The 16,005-nt window shown below is 41.4% G+C and overlaps 1 protein-coding gene across 1 annotated transcript; it reads left to right on the top strand.

The window, feature by feature from the left end:
- Positions 1 to 265: 265 nt before the first annotated feature.
- LOC138205880 (guanine nucleotide-binding protein G(i) subunit alpha-1) lies at positions 266 to 12,650 on the top strand. The gene is made up of 9 exons (XM_069162227.1): positions 266 to 862; positions 4,190 to 4,232; positions 6,264 to 6,405; positions 7,321 to 7,478; positions 7,608 to 7,736; positions 8,693 to 8,822; positions 8,906 to 9,059; positions 11,230 to 11,422; positions 11,512 to 12,650. The coding sequence occupies exons 1-8, from the start codon at positions 745 to 747 to the stop codon at positions 11,418 to 11,420; spliced, it is 1,065 nt and encodes a 354-aa protein (XP_069018328.1). The 5' UTR covers positions 266 to 744; the 3' UTR covers positions 11,421 to 11,422; positions 11,512 to 12,650.
- Positions 12,651 to 16,005: the final 3,355 nt, after the last annotated feature.

Raw genomic sequence — 16,005 nt, 5'->3', positions numbered from 1 at the left:
TAGTGAATTATTCATATGTTTAATTTGCTAAATCAAAATGTTGCAGATGCAAAGTAAAAAAATTTTTTTAAAAAAATTCAAAGCTTATAATTTGCACTGTGTCTCAAATGTTTGATTTTGTTGTTGTTGTTGTTTGTTGCCTGACGTAGCGTGTTTTTTTTTTTTCCCCACAGTGACCACTTCCTACAAGAAGCTTACATTTTTTTTTTTTTTTTTTTTTTTTTTTTAAAGAAGCTCGTCGCTCTGCCACGCATGCGCAGTTCACAGGTATGCGGAAAAAGGACAGGAAGCGAAGCATTTTTTGTTGTTGTTGTTGTTGTTCAGTCGCAGATGCTCGCCGCTTCGCTCGGGGTTCCTGCTCTTTTCCCGTGAATGACTCTTAAACAACCCGCTCGGCTCGTCGGCAGCAGAGGCGAAACATCGAGAGAAAGCCACGCGTTGCGGTAAAACTAATATTCACGACGTCTCGGTTGTGAAATCGGAAGCTCGAGCGCGAGGCCAGGGGCGTGTTTGAATCCGAGAAGCGTCGGGAGAGACAGACTGCCTCCTCCTCTTCCTCACTCCTCCTCCTCCCTCCTCCTCCTCGCCACCTCCTCCTTCCTCCTCCTCCTACTGGATGCTAAAGCTCGGGTAGTCTTTTTTTGCATGTCGCTGCGCCCCGTAGTTAAAGTCGTGATTTAGTCTGCGTTTTATTTTTTATTTATTGGGCGGTGAGGAGAGAAGAAGAAGAAGAAGAAGAAGAAGATGGGATGTACTCTGAGCACGGACGACAAGGCGGCCCAGGAGCGGAGCAAGATGATAGACAGGAACCTGCGGGACGACGGAGAGAAGGCGTCCCGGGAGGTCAAGCTGCTGCTGCTCGGTGAGGAAGAGGGGGGAGAGACGGGGGTCTATTTACCGAAGACCTCACCGGTCTGTTACGGCTTTCAAACAAACACGTGTTACACCAAGTAATCAAATCCGGTCGCACATGAAACAACCCGAGAAGCGGAATCGGAGACATTTTTTTTTTTTTTTTTTTTTTTTTTTTTTGGTGATCTGAAGGGTGGTGTTGGTGGTGTTGGTGGTGCAGTTAGCTGAAAAGTTTGAAGCTACTGGTGCTCTTTTTTTTTTTTTTCTCTCGCTTCCTCATCTGCGATTAAAGTCAGCTCGGTTAATAAACTGGCTTTAGTTATCAGCTCTGAGTCCTTTTGGTTTTCGCTCCTCCGGTCTCAGACGGGTTTTACCCGCCGCTAAGTCGGTAAGCTAATTTAACGGGGTAATTAGCCGCTTAGCTCAGTTAGCACCCTCGGCGCTAGCGTGGGTTAATTAGCCAGCAGAGCTTCACGTCGGATTTCCTTACTTTTAACATTTCTGCCCGTCTGACATATCTGTATATCTGTACACTGTTGTTGGTGTGTCAGATTGTATTTGCGATACGATTTAGATTAATTCGGCTTGCCGTCTTCGGGTTTTCCCGGTCGTTGTACACATTTAAATAAGCAGTAACTTTCACCTACTTCAGGCCGGACGATTATACGCGCAGTCTGGACGAAATTAGTAAACACAGCGTTTTTTTTCCTCCCAATTCATGAACATTTAAAAATAGGAGTTATTGTATGTTGGGTTTATACCAAATATGCTGCTAAACGAGTCATAATCATCTCCAGACCTGCAAGGAAAGTTACACACAGTATGTGTATATATATATATATATATATATATATATAATGGTTTTCCCTACCATTATAACACTTGAGTGCAACACGGGCGCTTTTCATAAAACACAATAGCTTCACTATAAACTTTGTTTCGCCGATGTTTGTTAATTATTTGTTTTTATGGCAGACAGGGTGTTTTTATATGGATATTATAAAAGATAATCGTCCAGAATTACAGGAAAATGCATCGTTTTCAGTCCACAGCACCATAGCCCTCCAAAAAAAACCCTCCTGAAAACCCTGGTGTCTTATTGTTTACTCTTTTACCAATGTAATTTGTTTTTGTCATGTGTTTTGACTCATTTTGATTTTTCTACTCGATTTCGATATAAAGTTGGGTATAAAGTTCGGTTAGCTTTATGGGGCGTGTGAGTGGAAAAAACCATTAGTCTGGTCATTTGAATGTGGTGGCCAAGCATGCAAATAAATGCAGAATATTTTATTACTCAAAAAAAACAAAACAATACAGTCTTTTTAAGATTATTGAAATGCAGCTTTCTACTCGTATAATAAGACTCTAAATATACATGACATTCAGATTTACTTCCTGTTAAAATGCATTACGTCATGTTTCCTTGGGATGCTTTTATCGTTTCAAGCAAAGCTGTCACACCTTCTCCGCTGCTTTTCCTGTAACTGCTTATCTAATGACCGCTGTTGGCTGTCTCGGCATGGAGAGACGGGGTAGAGGTTGCATAGCAACCTATGTAGCCTGGCTGACAGCAATATGCATCTGTGGCAACTACACACACACACACACACACACACACACACACACACAAAACAGAAGCAGCTAATGCATGCTAAATGTTTGCCCGTCCGAGCCATGCAGTGCGTTTTGAAAATGCAACCGTCTTCTACATCTTTCGGTTAATCTCTGCTCAGGCAGGTCTGCGCGTCTGTGCCACCACTTCATGTCAGCGACTTTAGAGACGCTGTGCATCGTTCAGCTGCGGCGGGCACTTCATCTCTCTGCGTGTCATTTGAGAAAAGACCTGATTTGAATTTTCATGGTTGTGTCTTTTTTTTCTTCCCCGTCACGATTCCCACAAGCACCTGCATGAGATGTGTGAGATTGGTTTGTGGATTTATCATCTGATGATGATGATGATGATGATCATCTTGCCAAGTATATTTAAACATAGATGTGTTTCACATCCACATTTGTGATGCTGGATGTCCGTTACAGTGTGTGTTGAGTGTTTTGGAGGGAGACGGAGCGCCATGCAGCTTTACGTTATGTGCTCACTGCAGTTTGCCGCTCTGTCGGGCTTCCCGCAGGGGGATGTTTGCAATAATGCAGTAATCAGCCAATAACATGATCTTGCAGCGACGGTATTGAGTGGGAGGACTGCTTCAAGTGTAGACCGTTTGCGTACCGCACAAATACACATGATGCAGACTGATTTTTCTTCTTGTGTAGCAGCGGTTTTATCAAACTGTGGCAGCAGAGGCGGCACTGAAGAGATGCAGGTACACTGTTTACTGTGTGCTGCAGAGATGTCTGCATTTTATATGGGGGACTATGTTTTCTCCGGTTTAGCCAGTGTAGCCCCATCATACACCTCAGCTCACTGGCAAACATTAAACATTTTAGCTTTTTGGTGATTGCGTTAATTGGCTGGCTCCTATTAAGCGCTTCAGTTTCGCCTTGTGTTTACAAATTCAATTGAAGTGATGTTTTCAGTAATCTTAGCTCTGTGGTGTCTGGCTGTTTATCATATGGGACTATGAATTGGGTAACAGTGCTGCTCACCGGGGAGCTGAAAGTCCCTGCAGAGGTAAGGTAATTAAAATGTTGTGTGCTCAGCTCGCCTGGATCTCAGAGGGAGCTGGAGAACACTATGCAAGTTAGTGTACCAAACTCAGTTTTTTATATAGATATATATCTATATCAATATATATCTATATATCTATATATATAATCTTTTATTTTGATACCGTTCAGCTATAATGGCATCACGCTGCCCTCATATAGCATTGCACTCTGGTCCCATTTGAGATGCATCCGACAGCTCTGAGTCCATCCATCTTGATACAGCACGAGTTTCTAACCCAGGGAGTTTTAAGCTGTGTATAATCCCATTGACGGGAGGATCCAGTTGATTAATCCAATTGCACTGTGACCCGACTCAACCAGGCCTTAGATACTTACTATAATGTGGCTGCTGATACACCGCATGTTTAAGTTGGCTAGATTTTTTTTTTTTTTAATGTCTATTTGGAAGAGATAATCTTGAAGTATTCTGAAACAAATGAAGCTTTATGTCTGAGAAAACCCTTCATTTAACAGAATGTGTAAAAACAACTGGAATAAAATTATGGATGTAGTGTGTTTATTTCACACTTGTGCACAATTAATGTAATAATTATGTGGGATGTTTTTTTTTTGTACTGTGACGCTCACTTGTCTGGAATTTTAATTTGTAGTTTTTAATATCACTGCATCACCTGTCATAACATTTTCTGTCCTGTCTGTTCTGTTTCAGGTGCCGGGGAGTCTGGGAAAAGTACAATTGTTAAACAGATGAAGTAAGTCTGAATGATTGATAACGTTGAACAACATGTCAAGCACGGCTGAAAAACGTCCACGTTGTTTTAGGCTCTTTGACTTTCACCAGACGGCATGTAGAGCAAATGATACACTTTAGATGCACCAGATCACCTGACACAGCTGTGGCTGATTATTAATGTTTAACAGGGGAGACAAAGTTTAGTCACTGATCATCATCGTGATGATGATGATGATAATTCTTTTGTTCAATCATTCACTGTCTTCATGATGGACATTCAGCAGGTAAGCTCTATTGAGCAGTAAATTGAGATCTCAGATCTTTTTCTTTACGATTATCATTTCGTCTTGTCACTGGCACAAAGCGATGTATTGTTGAAATTTTTTTGCAGAAAAGCAGCGTACATTTTATGGACTAATGGTAGAAAACAAACATTGAAACCACTGACTGTTGAGATGAATAACTATTATCTCATAACAATGGCACCTGTCAAAGGGTGGTATATATATCAGGCAGTTTGATGTGTTGGAAGCAGGAAAGATCTGCAGCCGTACGAATCTTAAGTGACTGACAAATTGTGAAGTCAAGACGACAAGAGTCGGAGCATCCTCAAAACTGCAGGTCTTGCAGGTTCCCAGTATGCAGTGGTAAGTACCTACCGAAAGTGGTCCAAAGAAGGACAACCGGTCATGAGCAACCAAGGCTCATTGACGCACATGGGGATCGAAGGGTGGCTCATGTGGCCCAATCCCACAGAGGAGCTATTGCAGCACAGTCTGCTGCAGACGGGTCAGAGTTCCCATGCTGACCCGGTCCATCACCGATAGCACCCACCACAGGCATGCGAGCATCAGAACTGCATTGTGGAGGAACGTGGCTAGGTCTGAGGAATCACGTTTTCTTTTACAACATGCGGACGACCAGGTGTGTGTGCGTCGTTTACCTGGGCAAGACATGGCAGCAGGATGCACGATGGGAAGAAGGCAAGCCGGTGGAGGCAGAGTGATGCTCTGGACCATTTGGATGTTACTTTGACACGTGCCACCTATTTCCACATAGTTGTACATTGCGTCATGGAAATGGTATTTCTTGACGGCAACAGCCTCTTTCAACAGGGTAATGCTCCACGCCATGCTGAAGAAATTACCCAGAAATGGTTTGAGGAACATGACAAAGAGTTCACGGTGTTGACTTGACATCCAAATTCCTCAGACGTCAATCCGATCAAAGATCTGTGGGATATGCTGGAACAACAAATCAGATTCATAGAAGCCAAACCTCACAATTTATAAGACTTAAATGATCTGCTGCTTATGTCTTGGTGCTTGATGCCACGGGAGACCTTCAGAGGTCTTGTGGAGTCGACACCTCGACGGTTCAAAGCTGTTTTGGCAGCATGAGGCGCCCCTACAAAATAGGAACAGATGGTTTTAATGCTGCGGCTGATCTGTTTATAGTGCACCATGTAGTCAATAGGGACTGTATGGGACACAATCCTATTTTCTTCTCTCATATGTCACTAAAAGCTTTGATATTGGAGCAATAAATAAGTACAGAACATTTTTATACAAATTGACTCAATTAAACAATCACATTTCAAAATAAATTGGTTCAAAAAAAAATAAATCCAAAGATTTTAAAGCAGTTATAATGTCTTCTTACAATGACATGTTTCACAGTTACAAGCAGCTGATGGACGTGAGGAAGTGGAAGATGCTGTAAAAAGTCACTACGCGATGTACTCTGCACCACTCTGTGGCCGAAAACAGTTGTTGCAGATTTTGATATTACCCTCAATCTCTTGCATAAATAAAGTAAAAACCCATGTTAAAATAATTATCTAACAAATGATCAACATTTGAACAAATGATTAAATTATAATCTATGTTTATATTTAATCCACTTTGTACTCCAAAGCAAAGTTGGGCCGACACCTCCCTTTGTTTGACTAAACTCGGTTACCACCAAACTTAAACTAATCAGTTTAAGAAACAAATCTGTGGTAAAAAAAAGAAGAAGCTCCCGCTCATGTCCTGTCTTTGTGTGCCAGGATCATCCATGAAGCGGGCTACTCAGAGGAGGAGTGTAAGCAGTACAAGGCCGTGGTCTACAGCAACACCATCCAGTCCATTATCGCCATCATCAGAGCCATGGGACGCCTCAAGATTGACTTCGCTGATCCAGCCAGAGCAGTGAGTGAAACCTGGCGTTTTCACTCTTCTTCTTGTTTATAGCTCAGTGCCGTAAGGACAACGGCTGCTACCATTTTCTGCTCAACAGTTTTCTTCGTGTTCCCTCTTTCTGCAACCGGTCAGATAAAACTCGTCTGTATTTGATATCAGTCGATTTATTAAAGCTCACTGTAATGAGGAGCGTCCATGTGTCCTTTTAGTTGAAACAGTCTGTTTAAAAGTACTCTTTATGGACAAAAATGCTGACTGTCAATTTTTGGCCGAAACATTTCTGTTATTCTTGATTTTCTGACACTTTGTGCTCGTCGGTTTACCGTTTTAGCTCAAGTGTTGTGTATCATTATCAGATGCTGCAAATATGTGAGTGCAGGCATGAGTGTTTCATTTAAAACAAGAGTCCTGTTTTATTTGGAAATCTTTTTCTTTTTTTCTACCATAACAAAAGAGTTAGTCATTGTGTCAGCGTGACTAGCCTGGCTTTGTCATCGTGACTACTTTTAAACCCAAAGCCTCTCTTTACTCATTTTGTGCTCCTGCAGATTGGTACGTTTTCCACTGACCCTCCGGCAGTGTGGTGCTTTTAAAATAGAATTTTTTTTTTTTACAAAGTATCGTGGCTAAAATGACTGAAACACTTTATTTGTTCAAACAGGGATGCTGGTATAATTTCATAAACAATGACATCCCTTCATACACTCCTTTGGGATTAATACAGTTACACCAAAGTCTAATTACATTTTTCAAATGAAACTACAAATGTGCAAAACAATACTCCATAAATCTTTTGTTTCCTTTGGCAATACATGCCCCACAAACCTTCTTCACCTTCACATTCTTCCTGTTAATGAACTCGTGGCTGGAAAAGGCACACGCTTGGAAAAAGTTGCCCGTTATTCAACTGGTTTGTCTCGTTAGGACGACGCCCGGCAGCTCTTTGTCCTGGCGGGTTCAGCAGAAGAGGGCTTCATGACCGGTGAACTGGCCGGGGTCATCCAGCGGCTGTGGAAGGACGGCGGAGTTCAAGCCTGCTTCAGCCGCTCCCGAGAGTACCAGCTCAACGACTCTGCAGCATAGTGAGTACTGGCACACATGCAGTAACTAGCACGGGACTGTACTTGGCAGAATAGCTGTCATTGTTCACCTAATTGTTTTTAATCTGTAGTCAATCGCTCTCTTTGTTGTTGATTTTTCTCTTCCTACAGTTACCTGAATGACCTGGACAGGATATCCCACGGCGCTTACGTTCCCACCCAACAGGATGTGTTGAGGACCAGAGTCAAAACTACTGGTATTGTGGAAACACACTTCACTTTCAAGGACCTGCACTTCAAGTGAGTATAAAAACCACCGGTGACTGAACCCTGGTTACACAAAGCCCGGTGGTGCTCTGTTCTCCTCCGTCACCCGGCCTTCACTGATCCAAATATGTCTGGTGGTGTTGTCGGTCGCGGCTGTTTGGGCCGGTTGAAAATTCTGATTTGATTCCTGGATGTCATTCCTGAGCTCTCTTTCCCAGCATTTCCTGTTTATCTAAACTGCACTATCTGAATAAACAAACAAAAAAAAGAAACAAGAAAAACAAAGAGAATAGTGTGACCAGAAAGATGTAGGGCACTGGGACAGAAAATGACCTTCAGGCACGACAATTCATCGTTTTATGTCATGTACTGTATGATAGTTGAAGACGACCATTGCCTAGAATGTCAGAATTGTTTTTGACCTTCTCTCTCATCATTCTACAACTTGCACAATGCGTCAGTGATTTTGACCAATTGGAGCTGAATGTATTCCTTCTGCACACAAGGTATAATAATATAAAGTATAGACAACCCACACTGCAACTTATCTACATCACTGTTGACATTCTTGTTACTGGTAGTAGCACGTGTGAAACACACCCAGTGACCAGCATGTAGTGTGTCGCGTGTCCAAGTCACAGCACAAATTTATGGCTCTATAATCACCTAGTTTGGCTCAGGGAGCATCATATTAGACAAAAAATATAATGTAATTTGACCCCAGCACTCTCTTACATATGCTAATTAGCCACATTCATGAAAAATGCTGACAAATAAAGGGGTGGCAAGCTTGATGGAGGTCGACCCAGCTCTCCCCGTTTCTTTAAATACACATTAATCGATAAGCTGACTTTTTCTTTTTCCTGAAAGGTTTTGACTACTCCCAGCACCTGCCGAAAAAGACGTCAGCAGGACGGCCACATGTTTGAGTGGAAGATGGGTTGGTTCGTGTGTTCCAGTTATTTACCAGAGTGTTTTTCTGATCCCAGAATGTTTGATGTAGGTGGCCAGAGATCAGAGAGGAAGAAGTGGATCCATTGTTTTGAGGGAGTCACCGCCATCATCTTCTGCGTGGCTCTGAGTGACTACGACCTCGTGCTGGCTGAGGACGAGGAGATGGTAAGACCCGGCTGACCTCCACATGCTCTACCCGCCGCCGCCTCTCGGGGCGGTTAACATTGTGCGTCTCTCCTCTCACTCAGAATCGAATGCACGAGAGCATGAAGCTGTTCGACTCCATCTGCAACAACAAGTGGTTCACAGACACCTCCATCATCCTCTTCCTCAACAAGAAAGACCTGTTCGAGGAGAAGATCAAAAAGAGCCCTCTTACGATCTGCTACCCAGAATACGCAGGTGAGAGAGAGAGAGAGTCACGTACGCAAACACCTGTATGCAGAGCAGGTGTTCTGTACATGCAAATACTGTACTTTGTATGCCGCCGGTGCAAATAAGCCATTAAGGTCCGGCCAAGTACGTTGGGAGTTCTTGGGGGGGGGACAGCAGTGACCCAATTTATAAGGCTGTCTACACATCCTTTGATCTTAAGGGGGACCTATTTTTCAGTATTTTCTGTCATATACTGTGCAAGTATGTAATGACACAATGATGGATGTTTATATGAAACGTGGCCTAAGTTTCAAATAATGAGGTAAACGTATGTAAAAGTATTCCTTTGAGAAAAAAAAGCTGATGCTTCAGTCTGCTGTGAACACATGATGCGCAATGAGTTAACGTCGACTCGTCACGCATCATCACGCTCAGTCTGTCGCTAATAATCATATCACAACATGCTCATTAAGTGAACATATTCCAAACCAACAGATCACAGTCTTCTTGGTAAATGTTTGGACTACAGATATGCATTTCAAGCAAAGAAATGATCTCCTATTTGCTGGGAACTATTCGACTGATATTTGACTATTTGGATTTAATGGCTTGTTTCAGACAGAAAATACGATGAATGGCTGCCAGTATAACATCAACAAGGATTTTAATTTTGAACTGGGGAATCATGGAAAGTTACTTTAGTGGAGTCCCAGAAGAAAAATAAAAAACCTGGAAATGAATGTAGTAGGACCTCCTTTAAAGATGTCTTCATTCATCCAGTTTAAGTCGCGGTCTTAAAAGGTTTTAGAAATGTTCAAACAAGATGATAAAAGTCATTTTCTAGAGGCGCCCAGAATAACATCATTTTCTACAAATGAATTCACGCTGTCACAATAAATTGAATAATCCTTTTAGCACTTAAAAATTGTACACACAAAATGTTTTTTTTAGAAATGTTTACATTTAGACTTCAGAACATACTTGCTCACATTTAGTCCTCCAGTTTAAGAGATTCAATCCTCCTTTTGTGGCCTCTTGAAGGTGTGTAGGTCTCTGCGGCTGACACGCATATTGTTTCAGCCTCCTCTCTGCTCTGCTCTTGAACTGTGTGGGCTGTTTAAACAATATGTCCTTGTCAGGTTCACCAATAACTCGTAGATGTATCCGTGTCGTGATGGTCCAAACACACACGAAGTTTCGCAATGTTTTGTCAATCCATTTCGAAATAAATATTCTGCAGCCAGGTTAGACGAAAACAAGTTGGAACACGTTGCCCCAATAATATATTCAACATTTTAACAATGTATTTGTTAAACTAGAACAGAATTTAAAGGTACATTAACATCAGGCTGAAATCAGCTGCTCTCCTGAGGTTGAAAGTTTGAAGCCAGATCAGCTCAGACGTGGGGCGTGTCCATTAATTCAGCTGGTTAGACGGAGGACTTTGAGGTCTTGCAGTGCAAGTGTTACTCATGGCAGCAGGGTGAGGAACTCGGCCACTAGAGGTCAGCAGAGACTGTATTTACAGGGTGTGTTAAGTCTCTCTTCAGTCCAACCATTTTAAAGTCAAGTTGACTCGTCGTGAGCGGTAAAAATCCAGTCCAAGAAAACAGCTGTATGGTTTCTTCTGTGGTTGTGAAGGTATCCTCCCCAGAGAGACGATATACAGTTTTGAAAATAGAAGTGCGCTTGAAATAGAAGTGTCGTGTTTAGGAGAAGCGGGCATGTAGCAGGTGGGGTGAGTCAGCATATCTAAGACACCTGCTGCTTTGATTTTTGACCCTGCTTTTTAATCGGTTTCTTGTGAGTCCCCCAAACTTTATGAAACCACGGTACTAAATCACTCTTTTCAACAAAATGTGGTGTTTTGTGATACTTGATGTATATTCAAAACATTTATTATCATAAAACGACTTATTAACGTACAGATAATTGGTGTCTTATCAGACATTTCGGCCTATAAGTCATCTACATTTTAAGTATTTAGTTTGACAGTAAAACGTTTTTATTTTGTCCCGTTTTACGATGAAAAGATCGAACAACAAATCTGTCTTGAAGAAATTGTATTTTCTTGATTCCTGTTGTTCTGGGTTTTGTACCCTCATGGTTGAAATGCACTTATTGCAAGTCGCTTTGGATAAAAGCGTCAGCTAAATGAAATGTAATGTAATGTAATGTCTCCTTTGCCCTTTTTTAGGTTCTAACACCTACGAGGAGGCAGCCGCTTACATTCAGTGCCAGTTTGAGGACCTGAACAAGAGAAAGGACACCAAGGAGATCTACACCCACTTCACCTGTGCCACCGACACCAAGAACGTGCAGTTTGTGTTCGATGCCGTCACCGACGTCATCATCAAGAACAACCTGAAGGACTGCGGCCTTTTCTAAAGGTAACGTTTACTGCTTCAGCGACGAGCTGGGCGCCATGTTTCGTTTCTCTCCTCTAATCGTTTTGTCTCTTCTTCTTGTTTGTGTTCAGGCAGCCTGCTGGCCGGCTTACTGGGTGACTTTATTCAAGTGGAGGAAACTTCATGGAGAATGTCACTTTTAACCTCTTATTAACTTATGTTCATCTCTAAAAGTTTTAAAGACGGTGTGTAGAGAAAACATTTTGTGTAAAATATTTGTACAACTGTCTATGGCCAGGGATTTTTCACGGTTTTTAAAATGTGCTTGTTTTACCTTCTTATCATTATTTTTAATTTTTATATAAAAAGGGGGGGCCTTTGCTTTTCTTTTTTTTTTTTTTTTTGTCCATGAGAGAACACGTTTTGTCTTATGTTTGTAGTTGCTCGTGCCTTGCATGCCTTAGTTGCAGTGTTTTCCTTTTTGTTGACTTAGGTTTATGTAGATGCGACCATCAACTCTGCCCAAGTCCCCTGAGTCCATACTATCTTATTTTTCTGGCTGTTTTCATTGTTGCATCATTTTTGCCTCTTTGTACAAACCAAGAAAGACCAAGTCACTCTGTAGACCAACTCACTCTGACGCTGACATACTGTGAGAGCTGTGAGGAAACTCTCTCCGATAGGTGGTTTGCATGCGTGCGATGAGCGAGTGCTTTGTTTTGATTGAGGCCAAATGCCTGTGCGTGTGCGCGTGCCTGTGTGCGTGCGTGTGTGTGTGTGTGTGTGTGCGCGTGGATGGATTGGTGTATACACAATATAAAACAAAAGGGACTTTATTCCTCTACTTGTCATCCTCTTTCAAAGTTTTTATTTTTCTAAGCGACCAAAAAAGAAGCTCCTCTCAAATTAACTGGCGCACGTTGTCGGTGCGCTACTGCAAACATTCCTGATTGAATCATGAAGGAAAGAGAAGCTTTGAAAAGAGGATGCCAATGGTGGCCTTGTAGCAGACAGTAGGACCTACGTAATAGATCTGCGTTCAGTGCATCAACAGACAGACAGACAGACAGACAGACAGACCGACAGCTGGCTGGGTACAAGTGCACTGTTATTGATTAGGATCTGTGATGGTTTCAAGTTACATATTCCCTCCCCGCCCCACAGACCCCAACTCTCCGTTTCCATTGGATGGGGACGTTAGTGGACTAATCTCCATGATTTTGCTAATAAAAGAGCTGCTGTGGTGAAACCACGGCAACTTACGCAACAAGCAAGTTCTTCTCGTCTTTTGTGATTGTCGTTTTGTTTTGTTTTTCTAAAAGGAAAAAATGTTGAACTCTAAATGGCCCCTTGAGAAATACTTATGTTGCAGAAGTAGAGCTGAAACAGTTGATTTTGACAGAAGATTCATCTGCAGCCATTTTGTGGGCTTTTTTCAAGAACACAATATGAAACATTCTTTGCCTCTGGCTTCCTCAACGTGAGTATTTGTGTTTTTCTGTGGTTTATATTGTAAATCACATATTTAGGTTTTGGGCTGTTGGTCAGAAAAGGAAGCAGTCTGAAGATTTCAGCATGGACTCTATACATTTTTACATGGATTTAATTTTTTTTACTATTTTATAGACTAAAACACAATGTATATATTCAGGTGCAGCCATACAACAAAGATCTTTCCTCCTAAATCACATGTGCAACTTGTATGATTGATCATTTCATTGATAATCTATTTCTATACACAGCATCTTTCACACTAACTGCAGAGGTCTTTAAATGGTTATTTTTCTCTCGTAAACATTCAAATTTCTCGTGTGATAAAGTTTTAAACTCAAGGTTCACTTAAGAGCAGTTACTCTCACTTTAGAAGGCAGTGAGATGCGGCCAAAAAAATTCAGCAGTGCTTAAGTCAGAAAGTTATCCTCGGGTTAAGACGTTAAAACACATTTAAAAATAATAGAACAAAAAAATACATGTATCATTTGCATATTACTTTTATTATTAGAAATAGTAGTAAATAGTTCCCTCTAGTGGACACAATCAGTAACTACATGTAGTGACCAAGACTTGATGGCTGTTTGATGTTCATAAAAGAGACAGTGGAGGGAAATCTAATCACCAGTTTTAATATAATTAACATAGATTGTTTCTGACTAAGATGCATGGCCTTTCATATAAAATCTTCACTGGAAAGGCCCCAAGATTAGGACTAATTAATGTTGAACTAGACTGAGAAAGTGATTCACATTTTCTTTCCTGCATTCATGAGCTGATCAAAATAATTAATTTAGAGATGATGATGGGATTATCAGAACAACTGTCATATTCCAGCCTTTTAAAAAAAATTATTTTTATGTATTTAATAGACATCAAGAAGATGGCAACTAACATCCTACAAATGGGTCATACGCGGTGCCAAGGCTGACTCCTGTCTTGCAGACTTAGCTAAGCCTTCACTGCTCAAGCACAATGATTAGGCATTAGCTGAGAGGACACTATTTTTGGGAGGCATTGTGTGATTTAAAAGCTAATTGCAGAGTCATTTAGCTAATCCCTAAAGCCCTCACAGCGAGATCAAACAGTGTGAATATGAAGCCATTTTGAAATGAAGGTACGAGGTGGAGGAAATGGTGAAAAAGATGGTGATTAAACAGAACTTCACTGCAGCCGAGTCAAAACGGAAGGAATCCAAACCAGAACATCTCGTCTGAAGACACTCTTTGATAACTGTGAGGGTAATGACCAGCTCATATTTGATCTGCAGTTTAACAGGTTGCAGCTCTTGCAGCATAAAAGGAGACGTCTGAAAGGACTAGGACACGTGATAAGTGTGTGTTTTTATCGAATGATAATAATGTGTGCATGTGTACGAGGGTCGTAGCCCGAATGAGGCTGGATTTTGCTGATATTGATGTTTTGGACTATAAATTCGGTGCAGGCAACAAACACATTTTCATTAAAGGAATAGTTAAATATTTTAAGAATTACACTTCCTTGTTTGATAAGAATACACGCATGTTTGCATGTTGAATGAGTAGTTACAGCTATGGTGGCCACCTTAGCCTATCCTTAGCTGTAACCAAAATCCTCCTTATCAGCATCTAACCACTCCACCAGTCTATTCTACCAGTCCAAGAAACAGTTGTGCACGTAACCCAAGTAAAGCATGTTTATGCTTTGTTTTTTGTGTGGATTACACAATCAAAGACATGCAGATTAATTAGTGACAAAGAGGTGTTGGTAGGCAGATTTTGTTACCTCTAGACAGTCAGACCAGCTGCTGTGCAGATTCATGAAGCAGCTGGTAATCACTTCATATTAGCATTCAGAGCGTCTCCTTTAAATTTCAGCAAAGAAAGGGAATAAACAAGTCAAATTATTTATCTTTGTTTTCAGCCACTTCGGGGCAGCACAGTGATCTGTAATCTAAACATCTACATATGCAGCAGTTATGGAGCTGTATGTGTAAAGCATGACATAATTCATTTTGTGTCATGTTTTTGTTCTGCTGATGAGTGTAGGTCCAAAACACATTCTCCTTTCAGCTCTGTTTTTGGTTTCCACTCACTTCTGAGGGAAATATCTGTCTCTTTAGCTGCTAAATGCTCCACGATGTCCACAAGCTGGTCTCTCACTGTGTCTGTCTGCTGTTTGGTGCTGAGCAGGTGGTGCACAGTGGCTTGTTAGAGCTTTTTCACTGAGAACAGCTGCTGCTGTGGCCGAAAATGACACAATGAGAGCGGTGTGAGCGGTGAAGTTGCAGCCAGACATCTGAGCGATGAGCTGCAACTCTGTGAGGCTGAGGGAAGCTGCAGATTCAAGTAAGTATTCTCTGTAGGTTCGTCAATATGAGCACATTGTTATCATGAAAATATAAATTGTAGTGGCTTTAAGATGAAAATATTGATTAGTTCAGGTTTGAATGTGTTTTTGGAGCTCATAAAATGACACTGATATCACAACAGATCTGCTGATATCAGCTGATTTTGAGTTTCCACCGGTGAGGGAGTGTTTGGGGCTTGGTTTGGAGTACAGGTGTACTCTGCCATCACAAGTTTCACTTCATAATTAAATCTCATTGTGAGCTTGGAGGAAAAGCCAACGTGATTTACTTGCCAATTCCCTAAAGCCATTCAGTCTAATTAACTTATTCTGTGTGTGTGTGTGAATCGGATTTCTAACTGCTGCTCCAGTCCTGCACACCCTCTGTTTTTTTCACAGATGCCACTGTGTTTTTTTGTTTACAATTTTAAACTTTTAAATATCTTCCCAACGTTGTTATTGTCTCAGTAGACATTAGATAGCTGCCCAGTCTGTTTTCCGTTTTTCAGCTCTCGCACATCTGTGGATAATTTTTTTTTGTTTTAAAGATTAAGCTGAGAGGGGTGTGTGAAGGTGACCTCACTCGCCCCTGTCTCTGCTGAGCAGTAAAAACAACTTAGTGTGCGTCTTCTTCTCTAACAGCAAGTGCACAAAGCAGAGAGTCAATGAGGGAGGCAGTGAGCTAAATCCATATATAAGGTCTATTGAAATTCCCCCTCTGAGTGCGCAGATTGCCTCGTGTTATTGTATTTTTGCCTTCTGTTGTTGGCAATCTGCTTTAGAAGGCTCATTATACGTTCTGTCAT

This window comes from Embiotoca jacksoni, unplaced genomic scaffold (genome assembly GCF_022577435.1).
Source record: "Embiotoca jacksoni isolate LCO1_2020_lvr unplaced genomic scaffold, fEmbJac1.0.p SCAF_3, whole genome shotgun sequence".
In the NCBI taxonomy this organism is placed as follows: Eukaryota; Metazoa; Chordata; class Actinopteri; family Embiotocidae; genus Embiotoca; species Embiotoca jacksoni.
The sequence above is the reverse complement of the archived record's forward strand: the minus strand, read 5'-3'. Positions and strand labels throughout refer to the sequence as shown.